The sequence below is a fragment of the Paroedura picta genome, chromosome 3, assembly GCF_049243985.1.
Source record: "Paroedura picta isolate Pp20150507F chromosome 3, Ppicta_v3.0, whole genome shotgun sequence".
Lineage (NCBI taxonomy): Eukaryota > Metazoa > Chordata > Lepidosauria > Squamata > Gekkonidae > Paroedura > Paroedura picta.
In genome coordinates, this window is record NC_135371.1 from 37,952,162 (window position 1) to 37,973,629 (window position 21,468).

General features: G+C 44.4%; 1 protein-coding gene across 8 annotated transcripts in view; it reads left to right on the forward strand.

Moving 5' to 3' along the window:
* The window catches only part of GRIP2 (glutamate receptor interacting protein 2), a 496,366-nt gene that overhangs the window by 343,218 nt on the left and 131,680 nt on the right, over positions 1–21,468 (forward strand). The window contains exon 1 of one of the 8 annotated variants that reach the window (XM_077325342.1): positions 2,950–3,717. The exons of the other annotated variants lie outside the window; for them this stretch is intronic. Coding sequence (XP_077181457.1) covers positions 3,678–3,717 — 40 coding nt within the window. The 5' untranslated portion in view covers positions 2,950–3,677. Of the gene's footprint in view, positions 1–2,949; positions 3,718–21,468 lie in introns of those variants that run through there. 8 annotated transcript variants of the gene reach the window in all.

Here is a 21,468-nt window from a genome sequence, read left to right on the forward strand (position 1 = left end):
CTGCGGCCCAGTTCCGATTGATCTACGGACCGGTCCCGGTCCCTGGACCGGGGGTTGGGGATGGCTGCTCTAAGATATTTGGGAAAGGCTCATCCACAAGACAGCCCCCCACAGAGAATAAGTGACTAACAGTTTATTGAAGCACAAGGCTTGTAAGTCAGAGCTCACTTCCTCAGGTGCATGGAGTGAACAATAAACTGCTAGTCATTGAGACACCAGTGGATATTTTACTGCTGCAAACAAGCACAGCTGGCCATCTGGAACTTTCTGTATTGTCTGTGCCTGGCTTTCCTGAGTACTTTTGGGTAAGTTTCTATCTTTCCACAGATAATTAGTTTCTATGTTACATTGGACAGATGCTGACTTCACAAAGAGTATATTGCAGACAAAGAACAATCGTCATGTTCCTATCTCATGCACGTATTTTAAAAGATGTTCTTTGCTTTAGGGGAATGCATTGATGAATTAGCTTGATATATGGTATGTTTTTGATACCTGCATCTTCAATCTGATGGGGTGGAGGAAATCTGATCTGTTTTCAATAGAGGTAGAGTATTCAGATTTCTTCATGTGTTCTTCAGGCTTCTTGGGAAGGGGGCAAGATTCTTTGTAAAGGAATCCACTGTTAATACAATCAACTTCATTGTCATTTGCAACAGTACAGTGTGCCCACTCCAAATTAGTAGTTTCCAAATATATCCATTTTTTCTGAAGAATTTCCAAAACTCTCACAATTATCCTCCTTGGAGAATGCTGTGCTGTATGAAGGGATTCTAATTGCAATCTCCAGCTAATTAAGTCTATCAAAAGATTACCATGGTGGTGCCCCCCCCCTCCTTAATAACAAATGACAGGGTAAAATTGTACTGTATGTGCTTTGGTTGTTGATTTGCTCACTTTAGGGGGCTTAGAAGGGTCTAACCCAAAGTGAGTGAGTTGGTTCAAAGGTAAACTTGTGTCACAGTTCTATGGGGAAGATGTTGCTCTGAAGTGAGCCCTTTCTATGCTTGTATCTTGGGTGATGTTTTGCAATGTCCACACATTGTCAAATAATAATCTAAAAAAGTCTTTGGTGGCATAGCGTGAACAGAATAGTTAGCCCCGGCAAATCCTGCTCACCGCAGTCCAATGACCTTCACAGAGAACAGAGCACACTGTGAGTAATAAGCATGCTGGTTACTTTTCCTAATATTAACAAATGTATGAAAGAGTGGAGAATCCATATCACTTCTTATGATCCCTTATAATACTGAATCCCGTTCAGCACTAGGGTTTTTTCTTCCATTCTGCTTCATTAAATAAATGTCCCATGTTTCATCAGGACCAAATTCTCCTGTTCTCAGTGTCAGTTGCTGCTTTCCCTCCCATCCTTCTTACAGTTTGCCTTTCCTTAAGGCTAATGTGCAATTTGCACCATTGTACCTATTCTGCAGCAGCATTCACCTTCAGTACCTTGCTAACTTTATTAGAAACATGTAACCAAGCTCTTTGATTATCCTTTTCCAAGCTGTCCCTGTATCTCTTTAAAACACACTGCACATAACTGATTAGTGCACATGTAAAACTATGGACATAATTGTTAAAATTATGAACAGGCTGTTTGAAAACTCAAGCTTGAAATTCTAGAATGAGACAGTACATAGGAATGGAAAGTGCTTGGAGATTATGGTGAAGGTCCAGATACACTGATCTTAAAAGCAATCAAGACTGTAACTTTGCCCAGCTCTTGGTCATCTGTCTGGATATATCTCCTCAGAGCAATTTTAAGGGAAACCAGGATGGATGCTTTGGAGAAGGCAATGTTCATCTGCTGCGTGCCAGAAGATAACCAAAGCAAAGCATTCTGAATTCTGAATTTTAATAGGAGTTAAATTAGTGCCTAACTTGTGGAAATGCATGACTCCTAAGCACTACACTTGGGCCAAATCTTGTCCAGCATCCAAAGTGTGGGGAAATGAGGCCATCATGAAGGGTTTCCTATATTTCTTACCTTGGTTTGGCACCTTCCTTGAGCATTGCCTGGCCTTTGGTGCCTCCTTGCTGCTAGTTGTAGTCCACCTGAATGTGATAACTGCGTGCTTAGAGCACAAGATGTGCTTCCCTTCAGACCAGTTACATGGCAGTCATTCTGCAGTGTCAGCGTGCAAAAATAGGGGTGGGAAGGGGAAACCAGTAAGTGCTAGCTGGCTTTTCTGTCATACAGTGGGAAGATAATGCCTGAGAACTGGAAACATGGATTGACAATCTTTTTATATATATATATAATGGGAGGCAAATGAACATAACTTCTCCCCTTCTTTCTCTCCCTGTTCGACTTCCAAGATGGAAACCAGCCCCTACACAGGTCCTGGAGGAGGGGCTTCCAAGAATGAGCTAATGAGCTGCCGTGGGTGGTGGTCTTTAAACCCACCCTTGCCACCTCAGGCACCTGTGCCATTGCTGGCATTATTGAAACTCTCTCTGGTACTTAAGGTGCTGCTCAAAGCATCCTTTGACCACAACGGCATTTTTGAGGGAAGGGATTCAGTCATGATTAAAGGACCCGCCCCTCCCATAACGTAAACGGTTGGTTTAATTATAATTGCCCGGGACACCTATTGTTTGGCTACCGGGCCAGCCTTCCTTATCTTACTCCGCCCTCCCCCCTTTCTATAGTGTATCCATCCCGCCGCCCGTTGCCTGCAGTGGCTCAAACCCTGTGTCTTTGCCAGAGCGGGGACTGGGCAGTGTGAACTTGTGCGGCGGGGGCCAGTTGGCCGTGCCGAGGAGAGTTCACGCGAGTCAGCCGGCCAGGCAGTGTGTGGAGCTGCAGCCTTCTGCTCCTGTGCCTGCGCTGAGGGCGGGGGGCGAACGCGCAGGCGGCAGCGGCTTGCTGACATTGCCTTGAAAGGTGCGGGAGGCCGCGCAGTCAGGGGGGTGGGGGGGAGGGACGAGTGTCAAAGCGGCAGCAACACTGCAGCGCTCCTCGCCGCCGCCGCCGCCTCCTCGTGGCCCCCCGAAATGTTGCTGCAACTTGGGCGCTCTGGGGCCGGGTGCGTTTATCGCTGCGCGGCGCGTGCGGCGAGACCGAACTGGGGAAGCGACCCCCGGGTTTAGCGCCCGCCTCCCCCGGGGACTGCGCTGCATTCGTGGGCCGGAGCAACAAAAGGCTCCGCCGGGCAGACGCGCTCGGCTCATGGCTGCTGCTGCTGCTGCTGCTGCTGCTCTCGCGCAACGTGGTCGAAGTTGGAATCCTCGCCGGGCGCGGAGTCCCCGCTAGGCGGGCGCTGCCGGGTGGGCAGGGGAGCCCGCGTGCCGCTCTGCCCCTGGGCTGCCAGCTCGGTTTCAACTCTCGTGCTGTTTTGCGCCTCGTGGCAAGGCAGGGCGGTCGCTCTCTGGCTGGATTTCTTTCTTTGTAAAAAGCGGCTTTGTTTTGATTTTTTTCATTGGATCTTCCCGAGATCCTGATTTGAGTCTTCCCGGTTCCATTTCGGGACTCGACTGGCGCATTTGTCAGGTGTGTCAATAGGACTTTGTTCCCTTTAAGTGGCGGAGCGTATCCTTTGGGCAGGGGGACCCTCGCGCTCCACAGGGAGCGACGGACTGCTGTAATGTGACTCCCGGGCCAGGCAAGGCGAAGTCGAGCAAGGGGCGCCTCGCAGATTGGCTCAGTGCTCCGGTAGATCACGGGAGACACCATGCTTTGCGGACTGAAAAAGGATTTGCAGTCAGATTTCGGTGAGTGCTGCTCTCTCCCCCCGGGTTAATTTCATCAGAGATTGTTTTAAAAAGGCAATTTGATTCTTAAAACTGTATTCACAAATGCCAAGCCTGATCTTAACTGAAAGGCAAGAGTTAATCTTTTTATAGTGGTGCGACTTCCACGCGTTGATAACAGGCGGCTTTGGACGAGCCCCGTTGCTCTCTTTGCCTATAAGGAATTTGACTTTGTAACCTTGGAAACTATGCCGTTCTGTACGGAGCTCTCTTCGAAGTCCCTTTTTTTTGGTTTGTTTTTTACAGCTTACATGTTTTATGGAGGCTTTGAAATGTAGCTGGGTGCCGGTTGTATTTCTCCTCTTACTATAAGGCTGGATTTTCACTGAAAGGAGAGAGAGCGAGAGAGCATGGTGTTATGTGTGAGAGAGCATAGTAAATGAGCATGCTAAATATAGACAGATTGCCAACTCAGAATCTTGATGTCAAGGGCTGCTTCCAGTGATGGTTTTTCAGCCTAACCTGCTGCAACGCATCACTGACTTTCCTGTGCTAGAAAATTGCCTCTTTAATAGAGACTCTTTCACACACTAAATATTATGGCCATGCACTTCTATGGAGCTGGTGCACACATCAGGAATGGCTTTATGGTGTCCCTTTTACACACAAGCCATAAAGTTTGTTTGTGGCCTTGACAAATGGCACTCCTGTGGTTTATTTTCAAAAAGCTGCTTTTATTTCTGTCCTTTCGATCCCAGAAATAAGGGTTAATGGCCATTTTAAAAACGTGATGGATTTTGGAGGCTGAGCAGCTATCCCAGGAAATCTGATTGTAAAATGCTTGGAAGAAGAAGGTGGTGGACAATAAAATGCAGTTGCACTAAATTTTGCCGCTTTCTTCATTTTCTAAGGCGGTTTTTCTTTTTTCCGGCTTTGCCCACTTCCCTACTGAAAACTTTCACTCTGGGGGAAATGGGGGGGGGGTATCGCAAATCTGGGAAGGATGGTTTATTTTCAAACTGGCTCTCTGATCTAGATGAAGAAAATGAAACAAATGTTAGCAGACCTTGCAATTGATTTTGCAGACACTCTATCTCTGCTGCCATCTGAAAGCTATTTTATCAAAGCATGGTGCAGGCATATTTGCCATAGTAGATTGTGCCAGCAGATTGCTTTAAGTGGTTAATGATGTTTAGGCTGGTTACCTACTGTCATACAGAAACTGCTTCCCTTGCAAGTTCCTTTGACCATCTAGATAAAAATGAATCAATGAAGAAAGAAAGCAAGTGCTTTTTACGAGATGTCTGAAAACACTGTGCAGTGTGGCTTTTATAACAGTTATTAAGGTGCTTGGTCTGTCTTTGTTTCTCAGATAAGCCTGTTATTAAGTAGCGAAACTGTACAGCTCCACAGACTCTACTTTGAGCAAAATGTGAAGATGCTTAGTCTAAACTTCCGCTCTGGCACAGTTTTGTTTGTGAATATCTGAACATACGTTTTTCGTCACTGTTGGGATATATACCAGTGAACGCTGGTCATCACATTGAGGTGTCCGTCCATGTTAATTGATGTTCCTTTCATTTTGTGAATGACCCAAAATTCCATCTTGGACTGTTGGCCATTCACATCTTCCCAACAGCGTCCACTGAATTTCGGACTTTCGCTGTAATGTGGAATTATTTTTGTTGCCAGTGTTGAGCCTAATACAGATATCACTTTGCTTTGCTAGTTGCCAGGACCATCGTGAATACTGGAAGCCCATCCTGGTTTTATTGTCTGCATGGAGAGATAGATAGATGTTTAACTTTTAAAAACGCCCTTATTTCTAGAGAAACGAACCTGTTTTATGCTGGCTGCTGTTAACACGTATATCGCATCCTGGGACTTTTGGAATGTGTTGTGAATTGCTTTGAAATATAGTAAGGCAGGTGATATTATTTTAAGTCACAACAATGTTATTATCCTGCTCACTGACTAGTGTTGCTTGTGGCCTGGTTCAGAGGAGCAGAAAGGTAGAGCTTTGTCTGTGGAGCCAGCAAATCTGTTGCCACGCCCTCCATGCTTCTTTTTGCCTCTGGATTGATAACTGAGGGCTGAATTCCATACTTCCCGTGAGTCAGATTTGATCCCGAGGTCCTTCAGTTGCTGATCCGTATGTCAGAACTTGAGGGTTTATGCCAGGGGTAGCCAAACTGCGTCCCTCCAGATGTCCATGGACTACAATTCCCATGAGCCCCTGCCAGCAAATGCTGGCAGGGGCTCATGGGAATTGTAGTCCATGGACATCTGGAGGGATGCAGTTTGACTACCCCTGGTTTATGCCATGGTATGAGATGACCTATCCTAGTAAATTGTGTAGGGTTGTTTGCCCCCATTCCCTGGAACTCTCGCCAGGCACAGATGTGAGATGGGAGTGTACAACACTGGCTGCTTTTTAAGCACAGGATTCCAGCTGCACACATAGAGTGACCTGAGAGGTGTATCCTGAGACTTAGAAATTGTGGGTTTGTGCAGGACTGTCCATGGCTCCGTTCCTGACTCTGTGGCCTGATTCACTCATGCAGGAAAATGAGACAGTAGAATGCATTATGGCAATTCTGCCAATGGTAGGTTCTGAATGTTCTTTCACAGAAACACCAAAGGAATAGAAAATGAGTATAGCAGGGACATAACCTCTTTCTTTACTTGCTGCGTTTTTTTAACAGAGAGGAACCTGCTGCCCCAACCTCTACGATACAGGCCGCCTCAGGTCTCTACATGTATAAACTAGGCTTTATTCGTTTAGTGATTATGAGAGTCATGTGATCTATCGTGAACTCTACTGTAACCTTCTATTCTGCCTTTGTGTCAGCTGCCTCCAACTGATTATCATGTTAAACGGTCCAGAGTTTTGTTTTGTTTTTTTGTAGAAGCCGGTTTTATATTAATTTGAGGATTCCACTGAGTGAAAATCATCTTGATACTGTAGCTTTGAACGTGCCACTACCACAAGATGTCTGTGTGCCCCATTAGCCAACATTAAACCCTTCTCACTTATTCCTTTTTTTAACATAACTTTCACTGGATTTACCAAAATGGTGTCTCTGATCACTTCCACTCCCAAATCTAAACGTTTTGCTTTCCTCCCCGAACAGTTAATCTGAGCGTTTTTATGAAATTACACTTACTTTTTGAGAATGTATGAAATGGAACCCTATGAGATTTATCTGCGCTTCAAGTGTATAAGTGATTTGACACATATGGACAAGTTTTATTTGGACTGACATAAAAATGATGTGGGAGTACTAAAAATGCAAATGTTTAATTCTAGTTAATGTGCAGCAGTGGTTAATATTGTTCCCAAACTATTTGTCATTTCCAAAAGAAAATAAATTATGATTCTTGAAGTTCACTGAATGTTTAAACACCTTACAAGTTTATACTAGGCGTAGAGAAAGGACTCTGTGCTGTATGTTAGGCTAAGAGAGAGTGTCTCAAATTTGCATTATTATTTTAGTAAAACATTTATACCCCACCCCTTATTGTGGTTCAAGACAGGTTAATGGCTGAGTGGACATTTGAACATTAAATCTAGGCTGACATTCTAATCATCAATTGCTCCCTCAGAGATTGAGGGATCCAGTTATTTCCTTCATGGCTCACAGGCGTTATCATAAGACAAGGTGGACATGTCTTTGATAAACAATAGTGCTGGCTGGTTCTGCATGGTGACAGAAAAATCCCCATGTGGAAGCAACCTCATTACTTATTAAAGCCTCTTTGAGGATTGATTAATATGTTACAAAGCCCATGAGGTAGATATGTGACCCTAACAATGACCCAGGAGCAGATGTGTGCCTGGAATTCCCCACTGGGAACTTAATTCCCAAGTGTGAATGGTCATTTTGGGTTGCAGAGGGGGTGGGGCTAAGCTCCCCCCCATACCTTTTTTTGATCCAAAATAGCCCTGGAGAACCACAAGTTGCCTCATTAATAATATAACATGAGGCTATCAGTTACATATTACACCAGCCCAGTGGGCAAAGAAGGGTTCCCCGATTAGAACTTCCAGAACACATCTGTTGAAGGTTCACATGGGGAACACATGGACTTCAAATGGACTTTAGCTCACCTTTTTCCGTACCTCGCAGGGATAACACGTGTGAAGGCTGGTGACATTTCTGTGTAATGGCTGTATATAAAATATTTAATAGCTCTGCCTCCAACTGTTGCTCTGCCTCTCCTTGAAGTTGGAGCAAAGGGGAAAGCCTGGAGAGCTTCACAAATCATGCTAAAAGCTAATGCAATGCTGGGTGAAGGCTCAGAAGAGTTGGGCATGCTTGTTCTACAGGGAATGGGGAATGTCAGGGCTAGGTAAGTCTTTGAGTTTTGTTTCATGATGGCTAAGTGATTTATTCAAATGCCAGATACAGATACATTTATTTCAGTCAGTGTATAGTACAAAATGCAAAACTTAAGATTGATTAAAAATTCCAAAATACTTCATTTATTCAATATATCCATCCTAACCCTTGGACATAGTCAGCCAGGCACTTCTACATTTAGTTGCTAATCTTACATATTTGGCAATAATATAGAATACATTCTTATCTGAAAGGAGTTTCTTTAATTTGGCTTGTCTTGAAGTCAGTGAAGATGGAATACAGCAATTCCTGATGCAATTGGTTGTAAATACAGCAATCAAAAATCACGTTTGGTGTTCTCAATGCAAGTACGTTCTTGGGGTGGAAGCTTATTATATTTTCCTTCTACCCATGCTGAAGGGAGAGCATTGTAGTGCAATAATGTAAATGCCCTTCTAAATTCAGAGTTATCTATATTAGAAAGATAAGGCATAAAAGATAATCTATTTAGAAGAGAGATGTCATGCAGTGGATTAATGATTCTATTCAAATCATGCTGTCTTTCTACCTCCTGTATTCTTAACTTTACCAATTCTTTGGCACGGTTAAAACCCAAAGAGAGCAGAAATTGTTGGGATAGACCATAAAATCCTAACTTCCTGTTGATAGGCTGCTCTGTATTAAGGTGACCAGATTGTCCCACTTTTGGAGGGACATCTGGGGGTACCTGGCAAATTGTACTTATGTTGAAATTAAAATATATATATTACAATACTATTTTTGCATTCTATGAAACTTTTTGTTGCTCCATATAGACCAAATTTTAAATCAAGACCCCCCCCCACCCCCACCCCCGGTCAATGGTGCCCCGCTTTACCAATGTTAAAATCTGGTCATCTTACTCTGTACCCATGATGCAATAAACAAGTCAAATAATATTAAATAGGATAGACCCCTGGGACAAAAGATCAGCTTCAGCCAGTACAGTATTGTAGCTGACCGTAAACTTGCTTCAGCCATGGTCAAACACATGCAGTGCAGCATTAGAGACAATTTTGGGGAGCTGCAGAAGATTTCTCAAAAATTTGGTTTGCACTGTCTCCAGGCAAATTGTATTGCTGGTGATTGTCAGTGATGCCCCATATAACATTAGTACCAGGGGCTTAGGCTTGTATATTTTAAGAGCTGCTGGGACATTCCTACCACCTTTGTTCCAGTAGAATTTTAGTATAGCACCTGTACCTTTTTGCGCATTCAGAGCAATATGGGCTACCTGAGAGTTCATAAAGCCTGAAGCTTGAAATATGACACCTAGATATTTACCGTATTTGCCGGCGTATAAGATAACTGGGCATATAAGACGACCCCCCAACATTTCCACTCTAAATATAGAGTTTGTTACATTACATTACAGTACTGAAGTGCACCCGGCATATAGGACGACCCCCCCACTTGGAGGCATGTTTTTCAGGGGGGAAAAGTAGTCTTAAAGGTAAAGGTAAAGGTATCCCCTGTGCAAGCACCGAGTCATGTCTGACCCTTGGGGTGACGCCCTCCAGCGTTTTCTTGGCAGACTCAATACGGGGTGGTTTGCCAGTGCCTTTCCCAGTCATGACCGTTTACCCCCCAGCAAGCTGGGTACTCATTTCACCGACCTCGGAAGGATGGAAGGCTGAGTCAACCTTGAGCCGGCTGCTGGGATTGAACTCCCAGCCTCATGGGCAAAGCTTTCAGACGGCTGCCTTACCACTCTGCACCACAAGTAGTCTTATACGCCAGCAAATACTGTATATAACTGAACTTGTTCAATACAAGTAACATTTAGGCGCTACCAGTGTTTTTAGGTTTATTTGAAAAGACAACTATTTTTATCTTTGAATGATTTGGCTAAGTGATTTGTTTCTGTCCCTTCTTACCTAAAGAGTGTTTTAAAGGTCTTCGTCATCAGACTGCTTTCAGATGCCTCGTGTGCCGTCGACTAAGCCAGTTGTCTTTGGAGATGCTGTACAAAGGCCACTGTCGCTAGCCCTGTTGACACTGTATAGAAATAGGGTGGTGCTACTAATTACAGAACAGCAGCCCTTTAAAAGATGGTTCCGTTAGTCATCCTCAATCCTTTGTGCCTTCCATTTTGGGAAGGAAAGGGTGTCTTTCTCATGAGAAGGTATACTTTAGCTTCTCTAAACTTTGTCTCTTTGCCTGAACTGCTTTGGTGATGAAGACATGCTGCTTTGTTACTTGTTTGTATAAGAAGGGCCAATGATAACCAGGCATGAGTATCTAAATAAATATGCTTTGTTATTACAGCATTTATCTTGGGGAAAGTCATGAATAACTTTGTAGGTGAAACACATTTCTGATTTTTGTGATAATTTGTATGGATTCCTTGATTTGCATTGGATTATTTTCTCTGTAAAGCTGGCATATGAAAGCACATGGCTCTGAAAGAGGGATAATGCTGATAACCAGTAACGAATGAAATGAAGAATGGGCTTTCCCAAGGCCAACCTTGAGGTTTATCACCACCTGTTTCTTCATAGACATTAACTCATATTTCTAGCAGTTGCTTAGTTAAGCAGTACAGTTGGATGGCCAGTCTGGAAGGATGCAACTGTTCTCTTCAGATGTTGATTTTACAAAAGTATGATGGGTATGCTTAATTGGCTTTCTGATGTATTGGGCCTCATGAAATGGCTTCTAGTCACCCTCATGTTTTCGAGGAAGCCCACTTTATATTCTGTTTGGAGCTTCTTTCAGACAGCCTCATGGCTCAGGTTGTGATAGCAATTTCTTCACAGTGTAAAAGGAAAGCAATATCCAAATCCGCAGTCATGGAGGATGTCGCACATACAGATTATTTTTTGGTCTCAATAAGTAAGGACCAGATGCCACAGCATAGATGAGATGCAGGTAAGAACCTGCTTCTTTTTGTGCCAGTGTAGGCAAAGAAAGCCATAGGGTTAGGGTTAACCCAATGGTAGAAATGTATTGCTTATCATATTCAATAGTGTGGAAGAAATAACAAGATAAAAGATGCCCTGCCATTCTGAAATTGCACTTGCAGAGATTCTTCCTAAACACCTGAATTCAGGGTTTAAGATCTTGATTAAGAACTTATTTACAGCAACAGGTGTTTTAGCACAATATTGGAAAAAGCATAACTTACCTATCCCAGACATTTGTAGTTGTAAAACATGGTATGCCATGCGAATGTGGGAAGGGAAACAAAGTATGCAAGGAAGTTTTATTAAAACTTGGCAACCCTTTCTCACATATTAGAACAAAATGCATCCATGGGAGAATGTCAGAGTGGAAATTTTGCTATATATAAATGTTGTTATTGCTATACTTAGGGTTGCCAGGCCCCTGGAGAAAAATAAACAACAGGCCATCAGCAACTGGGAACTTTATTGCCCCAGCTCCTGTGCAGGAGCACAAATCGGGGGGGGGGGGTGGATGAAGTGCACTGGGCCAAATGCTCCCCCATGTGGGTGCAGGAAGAGGTGGGGCAGCCTGCCATGACTAAAACTCCAGCCTGCAGCCTGGCATGAAACCTCCAGTGCATAAACGGTCCTAGGGAAAACTGTTGCTTAGGTCAGGTTTCCCCCCAGAAGTGATGTCCTGATTTTGCTGCCCTCCATATATTCCCCTCCCATTTCCTGCTGGTTGCCCTGCTAAGCCTGGCAACCCTATAGAGTCAGAAGATGGAATGTAGAAATTATGGACCTCTGAAGTCCAGTCCTGAGCATAGTGACTCCCTTTGTAATGTATTTACTTTATTTATACCCTGCATGTCTCCCCAATGGGGACTCAAAGTAGTTTACATCATTTCCCTCCCCTTCATGTTAACCTCACAACCATGCTGTGAGGTAGGTTTGGCTGTGTGTAACTGGACCGAGTTTCCATGGCAGGCTGGGAACTTAACCCTGGGTCTCCCAGGTGATTTGGACAGCACCACTGATCCACAGATACTGTGTCTGGCATAATGATGCCACCCTCCAGGTGGGGCCTGTTGTGCTCCTGGCATGATAGGTGGTCCCCAGACTGCAGAGATCAATCACCTTGGAGGAAATGACAGCTTTAGAGGGTAGCTTCTTCCTACCTCACCCATGTTAACTACTGTCCTTGTCTACAAGTTGTTTTGCGAGAGAGGGAGAGAGAGAGAGAGAGAGAGAGAGCTCAAGTTACATGAGATGAGTAAAAGTCATGGGAGTGATCCACAGCATCATGTACCGTCTGAGCTTTCTTCCTTCACCAAACTGAAGACAGATTTGGAGACATCAGTCTTGCACTTGGCCATTGGGGTTGGGGAGGAGAGAACAGGCAGGACATCTATGAAAGAATTTTCATCCCGACTAAGCAGAAGAATTCTTGCCCTTTGGTCTGGGAGACCTGGAATCATGTCTTCTGTGGTTGGGCAACTACTGTCCTTCACTTGCACTGCCATATCAGCAGAAACAGCATGTATCCAGGAGTGCTCTGATTTCCTGCCTGTGATCACCCCCCAATCCCTTTTTATTTGCTGTTATTAAAATAAAGCTTTTTTCACTAACGCTCTGTGTGTGTGTGTGAGTGTATGCAAGAAAATGAGAGAACACATGCATGGGGGGGGGGAAGAGTGATTTTATGTATATAATATATTTGTTGAAGGACTTGATAATTACATGCTTGGGAATGAAGGCTTTTACAAAGTATCTTTTCCAGCCGTTTTCAGCTGGTGATGCAGATAAAAATATCTCCCCAGATTTAAGAAAAAAACAAAAAAAAACCCCACCAGAAATGTACAATTATGAGCCCGCCCTTCACTCAATTCACCCTGGAAGAACTTGCTGCACAGGGAAATTCATTTTCTAGCTTCAGTGGATGCCAACGTATTTGGCAGATGTGGGCTTTTAGAAAGAAAGAAATGAAAATTGCTGTGTCGCAAATTGGCCCCCCACACCTGGGAACCATGAAAGGCAGAAATGTAATTTTTTTTAATCACTGTTAATTTGCCTTGCATATTTTGGTTGCTGAAATGGACTCGTGGCAGTGATTTTCCTTGTCAGGATGTAAAGCCCGGAACACACTTAATCATGCCTTGTAATTGATGTGCTACTTAACTCACGAGTTCATGAAAAGATGCGGGCAAGGGGGGAATAAACCTTGTCATTCCCATCACAACAGGTATTCTGCCTCTTCCTACCTCACCCATGTTAACTACTGTCCTTGTCTCCAAGTGAAGCCGAGAGAGAGAGGCTCAAGTTACATGAAATGAGTAAAAGTCTTGTTTGATTAGTCATGGGACTGTCTGATTGTTAAAAAATTGGATGTCGAAGTTGTAACAAGTTTCTCTCTTTTGAACCTGTAAGCATGCTGCAGCCGGGGGCCATACTTCTGAGGAGGAAATCAGAAATCTCCACCCTTGTGCACATGGATCTTTTCAGCAAGGTCTGACCCATTAGAAGTAGTTTGATGGATCAGACCAAGAATTCATTTAGTCCAGCCTCTCTTTCTTGAGCAGAAAACTGATCCCTGTCCTTCCCCCACCCCTTTCCATTGACAGCTAATCCAACTAGAGATGCCAGCTTCCAAGTGGGACTGGGGATCACCCAGAATTATACCTAATCTCCAGTCCACAGAGATCAGATCCTCTGGAGAAAATGGGGGATGGACTCCATGGTGTTGTACCCAACTGGGGCCTCAGTCTCCCCTAGGCTCCATCTCCAAATCTCCAGGAGTCTTTCAACCTGGATCTGGCAACCCTATTTCCCCACCTCCTGCCAAGGGCCTGGAGGGTAGGAGGCCTAGCAAACTTGCTCTCATCATTCTGTTCCTTCTGAAACATTTTCAGTCCTTATCAGGGTTTTTTTCTTTTTTAGGGACTGGGGGGAATAGATGCCCCCCAGTCAGGGGTAAATTGGACCTCAACAAGGGCCAGAGCCTTTTCAGTCCTGGCCCTCACCTGGTGGAAAGAGCTCTCTGAAGAGGTCATGGCCCTGGCTGAACTTCCACAATTCCGCAGGGCCTGCAAAAGGGATCTCCTCCACCAGGCATTTGCTTGAGGCTGACCTACTCAAAACATCTACGGGCCCCCCTGCTCCCCTCCCCCCCCCAGACTGAGAGGCTGAACCTACCTAGGAATTTATTCAAGTGGGAAACCATGTTGGTCTGAAGCAGCACAACAGAACAAAATCAGAGTCCAGTGGCACCTTTAAGACCAACAATGATTTATTCAAGGCGTGAACTTTTGAGTGCAAGCACTCTTCCTCAGACTAGTCTCAGCTCACACCTTGAATAAATGTTTGTTGGTCTTAAAGGTGCCGGTGGACTCTGATTTTGTTTTGTTCTATCTAGGGATTGTCAGTGTTATTGTTTTATTGAAATGCTGTTCTGGTTTGCATCTTATATCATTATTCTTATCTGTTATATGTTCTACTAGGAATTAAGCCCTCTATGGAAAAAATACAGCAGGCTCTAGCTGGGGGTGAAGTTAGGGGCGGGCGGCTGATGGACGGGCCCTGGCTTGGGGGGGGGGTGGCTGTCGGCACGCGGCGCCCTTCCCATTGTGGAGACTCACCGGGGCTCGGGCGGCTGGCAGCGTCAAGGATCCAAGGTGGGCAGCGGGAGGTCAGGCAGTTGAGGTCAGTGTGCCATGGTTGGGCGTGGCACCGTGTGGGCAGCAGCTCTGCAGTGGTCCCCAGGGCAGCAGCACCATTTTGCAAGGGCCATCGGAGGCATCGGCGGGCCGCTGCCGGCGGTCTCGCTGCTCCACGGCAGCAGCTCCGCGGCAGTTCTCGTTGCAGCGGCGGCATGTTGTCTTGGCCGTTGGAGGCGTTGGCAGGCCGCTGGCGGGGGAGCGGGTCGGAGCCGTCGTCGTCGTCTGTGGCGCCATCTTGTGTGGGCGCAATTTGCGGCGGCGGCGAAGTCTCGAGGAAGCGTGGGCCGAAGGTTGTCAGCGCGGCAGTGGGCAATTCCGGAGCCAGCCAAGCGGGAGCATGTGAGTGGGGTTTTGGGGGTGAGAAGGGCGAGGACATGGGTGGCCGGGGACGGACGCTTGGGGTGGGGGTGGGAAGGGCTCGGGCGAAGGTCTGTCGTCGGCGCGGCAGCGGACAATTCCGGGACTGGTGGGGTTATGAGGGTGGGAAGGGCGCGGACGTGGGCAGCCGGGGAGGGACGCTTGGGGTGGGGGTGGGAAGGGCTCGGGTGGCGGCTGCCGGCTGGCGGGGTAGGGCGCCATGGAGGTGTGTTTGCGGAGAAGGGCAGTGGCTAGGCGGAGGGAAAGCGTTTTCCCCCGAGCCCAGGGAAGTGGGGCAAGCCTCCTCCCTGGCTTCCATCTGGGGAGGATGACGGCTCGTGAAGAGTGGAGTCTGTGGTGCGGCATTCGGGAGACGGGCCAAGTGTCCAATAGGGCACAATTGGACACTTGGCCCTGGGGTGCCACTCGGAGGAGTGAATCAGGAGCCACTTCGCGGCTCCTGATTTGCTCCTCTGAGTTTTTATCCCGGACAGAGCCCACCCTAACTCCTCCCCTTACTCTTTTATCCATGGGAGCGGATTAAAGAAGTAAATGTTCTACAAGGTTTTATGTAAATTGCCCAGAGCCGTATGGAAGGGCGGTATAAAAATCTAAATAAATAGATAAGGGATAACGGTAGGCTTGAATGGAGCGAGTTGCAGAAATCCAGTCTAGAGGTGCCCGTTGCATGGATCATTGTGATCAGGTATTCTTGGGCAAAGTAGGGCACTAGTAGTTTGGCTTGGTGCTGGTGACAGAATGCCAGCCACGCTACTCTCATGATCAGCGCCTCCATGGAGAGGGAGGTGTCATGCCCAAATTTCTGGCGGAGTGAGTGGTTGAAGATCTGTATGCCACAAACTTCTTAAGCTATAGCAGAGTAGTCCACTGGATTTCTGCTTCCTTGTAAATATTGCATTATTGTTGTTAATTCCCAGCTCCAGCAGTGCTGCTGTTTTAATAGGCAATTAGATTTTCAGTAGATTTATTTGACATCACACATTATAAACCAGGGATGGTGTAGGCAAGTGTTTTTTTTTTAAAATGATTAAAGAGCCCTGCTGTGCCTACCATTGACTGGGTTGCCCTCCCCTCATTTGCATTGTGTTGAACTCATTCTTAATATAGGTCCCAAGACTGCTGTGTGACCTGCATACATTACTGTTTGACCTGCCCAAAGGTGGGCATAAAAATGAGCATCCTAATGCTCCGAAGAGTTGGCTTTATATGCCACTCACAGTACAAAGGATTGTTAAGAATGAGGCCATTTGAGCTGCAAAACGCAGACAAGGTCCAGATTAGAGTAGTTTTTGAAACTTCACGTAGCCCAAAATGTGGCCACAGTTTATAAACAGAATTCTTACACAGCTTTCGGTGCAGTCTAAACAGACTTAACACACTTTTAACCAAATGGGTTTAGAACAATATAACTGTATTGCATCCATATATTGGTGGAGAAGAATAAAATTACTCTACTATTTATCTCTAGCCACTTTGTCCACATGATATCAATTGGGTTCCAACTCCTTGAGCTTCCTATTCACAATACAATACAAAACCTTTAATGGCACTCACAATATAAAATATACAATCGGTTCTGTAATAAAAGTCTAAAAAACTGTGAGGGAAGTTACAAAAGGCAAGGGAGCAAATACAACAAGATGAAGCCAGTTATGTTTACTTCTTTACCCTATGGGACATTACTATAGATAAAAACTTGGCTACCCTATTCCTATTGGCTTCCTATTCATTTCCAGGAGGAGCCAGCCTGGTGCAGTGGTTAAAAATGTCAGCCCTTAATCTGGACAACCGGGTTGGATTCCCCACTCCTCCTCCACATGCAGCCAGCTGGATGACCGTCAGCCAGTCACAGTTCTCTCAAAATTCTCTCAGTCTCCCCTCAAAGGCCTCTTTTGGGGGAAGGGAGGGCAATTGTAAGCTGCTTTGAGACTCTTCCAGGTTGTAAAAAGCAGGGTACAAAAGACCAGCTCCTCTTCTTATTCGATTTGCTAGTTTTGACCCAAGTGGTTTGGGATGGAGGGACCTAATAAACTGCTGCCTGTAGCATGAACCTACCCAAACACTAAGGTAATAGGATGGGTGCACAATAAGAGGCACATTAACAACCTGTGATGGCAACGCTGAGACTGCAAAATGCCGTTCCCTCCATGAGGCAGAATTGGTACCTTCCCTTTTTGGCTTCTAAGGTGGACCATAAAAACTTTCACATTCCAGTGACCTTTTGCAGTAAGTCATATGGATGCTAGTATGGTTGGATAGATTTGACCTCAAGAGAATAACTGGTGTCAGTATAGATATTTGCTTGGTTTCATCTTTGTTGCTAATATATGTGATCTGTATTTGTTTATTTCACCCTTGACACTTCTGTGCTCAAAGTGGAATATAAATGGTTTTAATAAAATCAAGCAAAGATTCCCTTTCCAGTGGCTGGTGAGGCAGCAAGTACCTGGAATAGGAGGCAGCCACTGGTAGGTAGGTGCCAAGGTACTGGGTAGGGAAAGGGATAGCTTTGTGTCCTCCAACAGCAACAATTTGCAAGGACCTCTATGATGTTTAATCTAGTACTGCTTCTGGCACAGTTATTTTTGGAATGCCTTGATCTTTTTCTTTAGGGTCCTTTGGACATTGACTTCCCATTGATATGTATCACTGAGGTTTGCATGACATTTCTGGGGTGTTTTCAGCTGTGTGTAGATTCACAGAGAAGGCAGCTGTACATGTTTGCGAGTGTCAGTGTGTGCTGTCATGCACTGATAGCATATCATCATGAAAGCAGCTTTGCCAGCGGATTTTAGTTCGTTCCTGGTCAATACATAATCTCTTGTGCCACAGAAAATGGCTGAAGGTCTGTATGCCATGAACATCTTCAGGCTTAGCAGAGTAGTTTCCAGATGCAGGCGTTCTGATCAGCACACAGAAATGATCTTGTATGCTAAAGATGGTCAAGTTGGAATGGTCCAAAATAGAGGCATTAGTTGTGGGTGAACTTCTGAAAACCGTAGACAAACTTTTTAAATTTCCTGTGGAAATGCTGCTATGGGCTTGGGGAAATCTGTGAGTTATCTGTTGTGTTATTGCCTGCTGGTCAGCGTATCTGGTGAGAGCCTGATACATAATGACACATTATTGGAGACTTTTAGAGATAAGTTATATAGGAAAGCTAAGGCGCTGACATTTTTAGACCTTTTTTCATTTCCCTTTTGTGGGAATAAAGATCCAAAATTCAAATAGCAAAATATATACCCAAATAGAAACCTGCCTTACTCCTACAGCCCTCTATTTCACAGTTTTTCATGATGTACTAAGGGCATATTTATGATACCGATTAAAACTAGTTTTAAACATATGTATCTCCTACACTCCCAATTAAAAGACTCTATCTCTGCTTAAGGGTTTTAACACTATTATTAGCACCCCACCAAAAATGCCCTACAATTCTAAGGGTATATTTCAGAAACCCTGACTGGTTTCAAATCTTTTAAAATTTTGTCGTGTATATCTGCCCCAGGCTAGTGTAACCAAATGAAAGGAATTGAAATTGGCTATCCATTTGGTTGTCCGTGAGACCATTTCAGTAAATGAGATTGTACTGTTTAGTGAAATTAGATGGGACAATGAAGTAGAGGGAAAGAAATTGGTTTTAGGTTTTTTTATTATCTCATAATGAACCTGTATCTATAGAAACCTAGTAACCATTGCAGAGCTCCCTGTACATAGATCAGGTATCACTTCATCCTGCGTTCTGCACTCATAGCAATGTGACTTTCCTGTTGGGAGTTAACTAGTGATAGACAATCCAGCCTGAATCTGTTCTGAAATTTAATCCAGATTAAGAAATATGCTGGGTAGTCAAGAATCTGATCTGAAATGGTTCAGGATGGGGTGAAGTCTAAAATCCAGTATTCATTGCTTCTTCCTATTTTGGAATTAACTCCAAGAATGGGGTGAACAGATTTCAGCTACAGCAACCAGTGAGAAGGCAGAATGGACTTCTTGGGTTTTGGAGGTGAACAGGGTTAGTTCAGCCATTATTGTCTGCTGGTGTAAGCAAACTCTATGCATTTTGGGGGTGACAGTCTGTATCAGACATAATGGCAGCTGGAGTTGCAATTCAGTTTATGGGTTTTTCAAGTGCCTCTCATGGTACCTGGTGGATAGCTTGTGCTGTTGTTCTATTCAGAGGATGGAGATAGGAGTTCTAGCGCTATCATTTCCCACATGTGACTTTCTCATCAGTGACATATAGTCTCTAAATGGGAAGGAGTTGTTGTTTTTCTCCTTCTCTTTGGCTGTACTATACCCTCGTATTCCCCCCTGCTCCTCAAGGCCTTGCAAAGTACATGCAGATGTATTACCTCCTTTTCTTCTATTAACGGCAAGGATACATTCAGTATTTAAAGAGCTGTTGACACCATCTTTGGCTCTGCTGGGTTGAAAGGATCCGCCATGAATCCACGGATCGTTGTGCAGTGGATGATTTCCGTGCTGAAACCTACATATGTTTCTATCAGTTCTGAAGTGCTAACATCTGGGACTTGTCTTTGCATTTCCTAATAACGTTTTTTTTTTTGCTTGGATGCATAATCCTGCTCACACAAATCAGTATTTATTACTTGAAATATTGCTACTTAACTGAACACTGGTAAGAGAATAATCTTTATGGGAATTAAGTGCTCATGTGATTTAAAAGAGATTGAGCAGAGCTTTGCATGTACAATGAAAGTCTGTAAGAGCTCAACCATTCTGTATAGCGTGGTAGAGCCTCCTTAGTCCTCCACACGTATTCCTCATAGACAAAGTCTGCCTTTCAAAGTAGTTCATGTGCACCATCTCTGGTACAGAGATCTACCAACACATTGCCAGTTCACTTAGGCAAGTGGTAGCTTCTACACACCTGAAGGGGTGTGAGAGGTGCTATATAAGTCAAATTAATTAGACAGACAGATAAATAGAACTCTTTAAAACTATTTCTACTTCCTTTAACAGCTGCATGATGGATAGAAACAATAGTTTAACCCCACAAATCGTATCATTCTAAGAGTCTTAAATGTTCCAAAGCAGAGATTGCAGAATCCAAGATGGAGGGAAATTGGAGTTAGGTCTGGTATCATGATCACTCATAGAACCTAATCCAACTAAATTGCAGATAGGTTGGAGGAGAAGAGTTGGTTTTTTTATATGCTGCTTTTCTCCACCAAGGCGGCTCAAAGTGGCTTACAATCAGCTTCCCTTTCCTCTCCCCACATAAGACCCCTTGTGAGGTAGGTGAGGCTGAGAGAGCCCTGATATTACTGCTTGGTCAGAACAGCTGTAAAAGAACTGTGACTGGCTCAAGGTCACCCAGCTGGCTGCATGTTGGGGAGGGGGGAATCAAACCCAGCTTGCCAGATTAGAAGCTCTTGCTCTTAACCACTATACCACACTCGCTACCAGAATGACTGGTAGATGGAGATACTAAACAAAGTCGGAGCCCAAAGATGGAAGGCAAAGAAGATTCAAAGTATTTTTGATGCACAGTTGCTATGCTTTTGCTGAGGCTGAGCTGGCTTCCCAGCATTTGGACTGACGTATTTTTAACTGGCCCGTAGGTGGGTATGACTGTTACTGTTATGAATGCAGTAAATACTGTTGAAGATGGGATCTCTGTTACAATTATATTTCATTATTGCTGTAAAATGTTTTTAGGCTGCCTTTCAACCCAATTCAGGGTTTCCAAGGTTGTAAATATTAAAATAATGAAAATATTTAAAAAGTATGTGTGTGTGTCTTGCTCAGAAGAAATTTCTGTCAATGACACTTCCAAGAAGATGTGCATGAGATTGGGATGACATAGCATTCCTTAATAATGTCATTATTTCTGTTTCATATCTGTAAGTGATCAGAATAGTTTAAAATTCAGCTTCTTTCCAGGTGTGTGCCTTGTGTTCTAACTCTCCCCATTTGTATGTCTCCATCGATTTTAATTTCGAATAATATCAGACTAGTGCCTACTTTCAGTCTTGCCCTGGCTTTTATATCTTTGCATGGATCCATTAATCTTCGCCATAATGGATCTGACACTGTCAAATTATTTTACATATTTGTTGTCAGTGTGCACTATTTGTACCTGCTTCTTCTTTAGCATGGGAAATAACACTGCTGCTTCGTTTTTAAAAATGGAGTGGATTATTGTTAATGGGGAATATTTATTAAAATGTATCTTCCTGTTAAAATGCGTCCATGATTCCTTCAGTCAGCCTTTAGACCAGGCTGGAGAGAGAGTGGCAATGACGGACCCTTTCACAATTTTCCACTGACGTAAATTTTTCCCTCCAGAAATAAAATGTTGTTCCCTCACTGACCTCCCCACTATGGAGTCTGGCAGTCCTATTTGACTGTGTGTGACACTGTGGACCATATCATATAGAACAC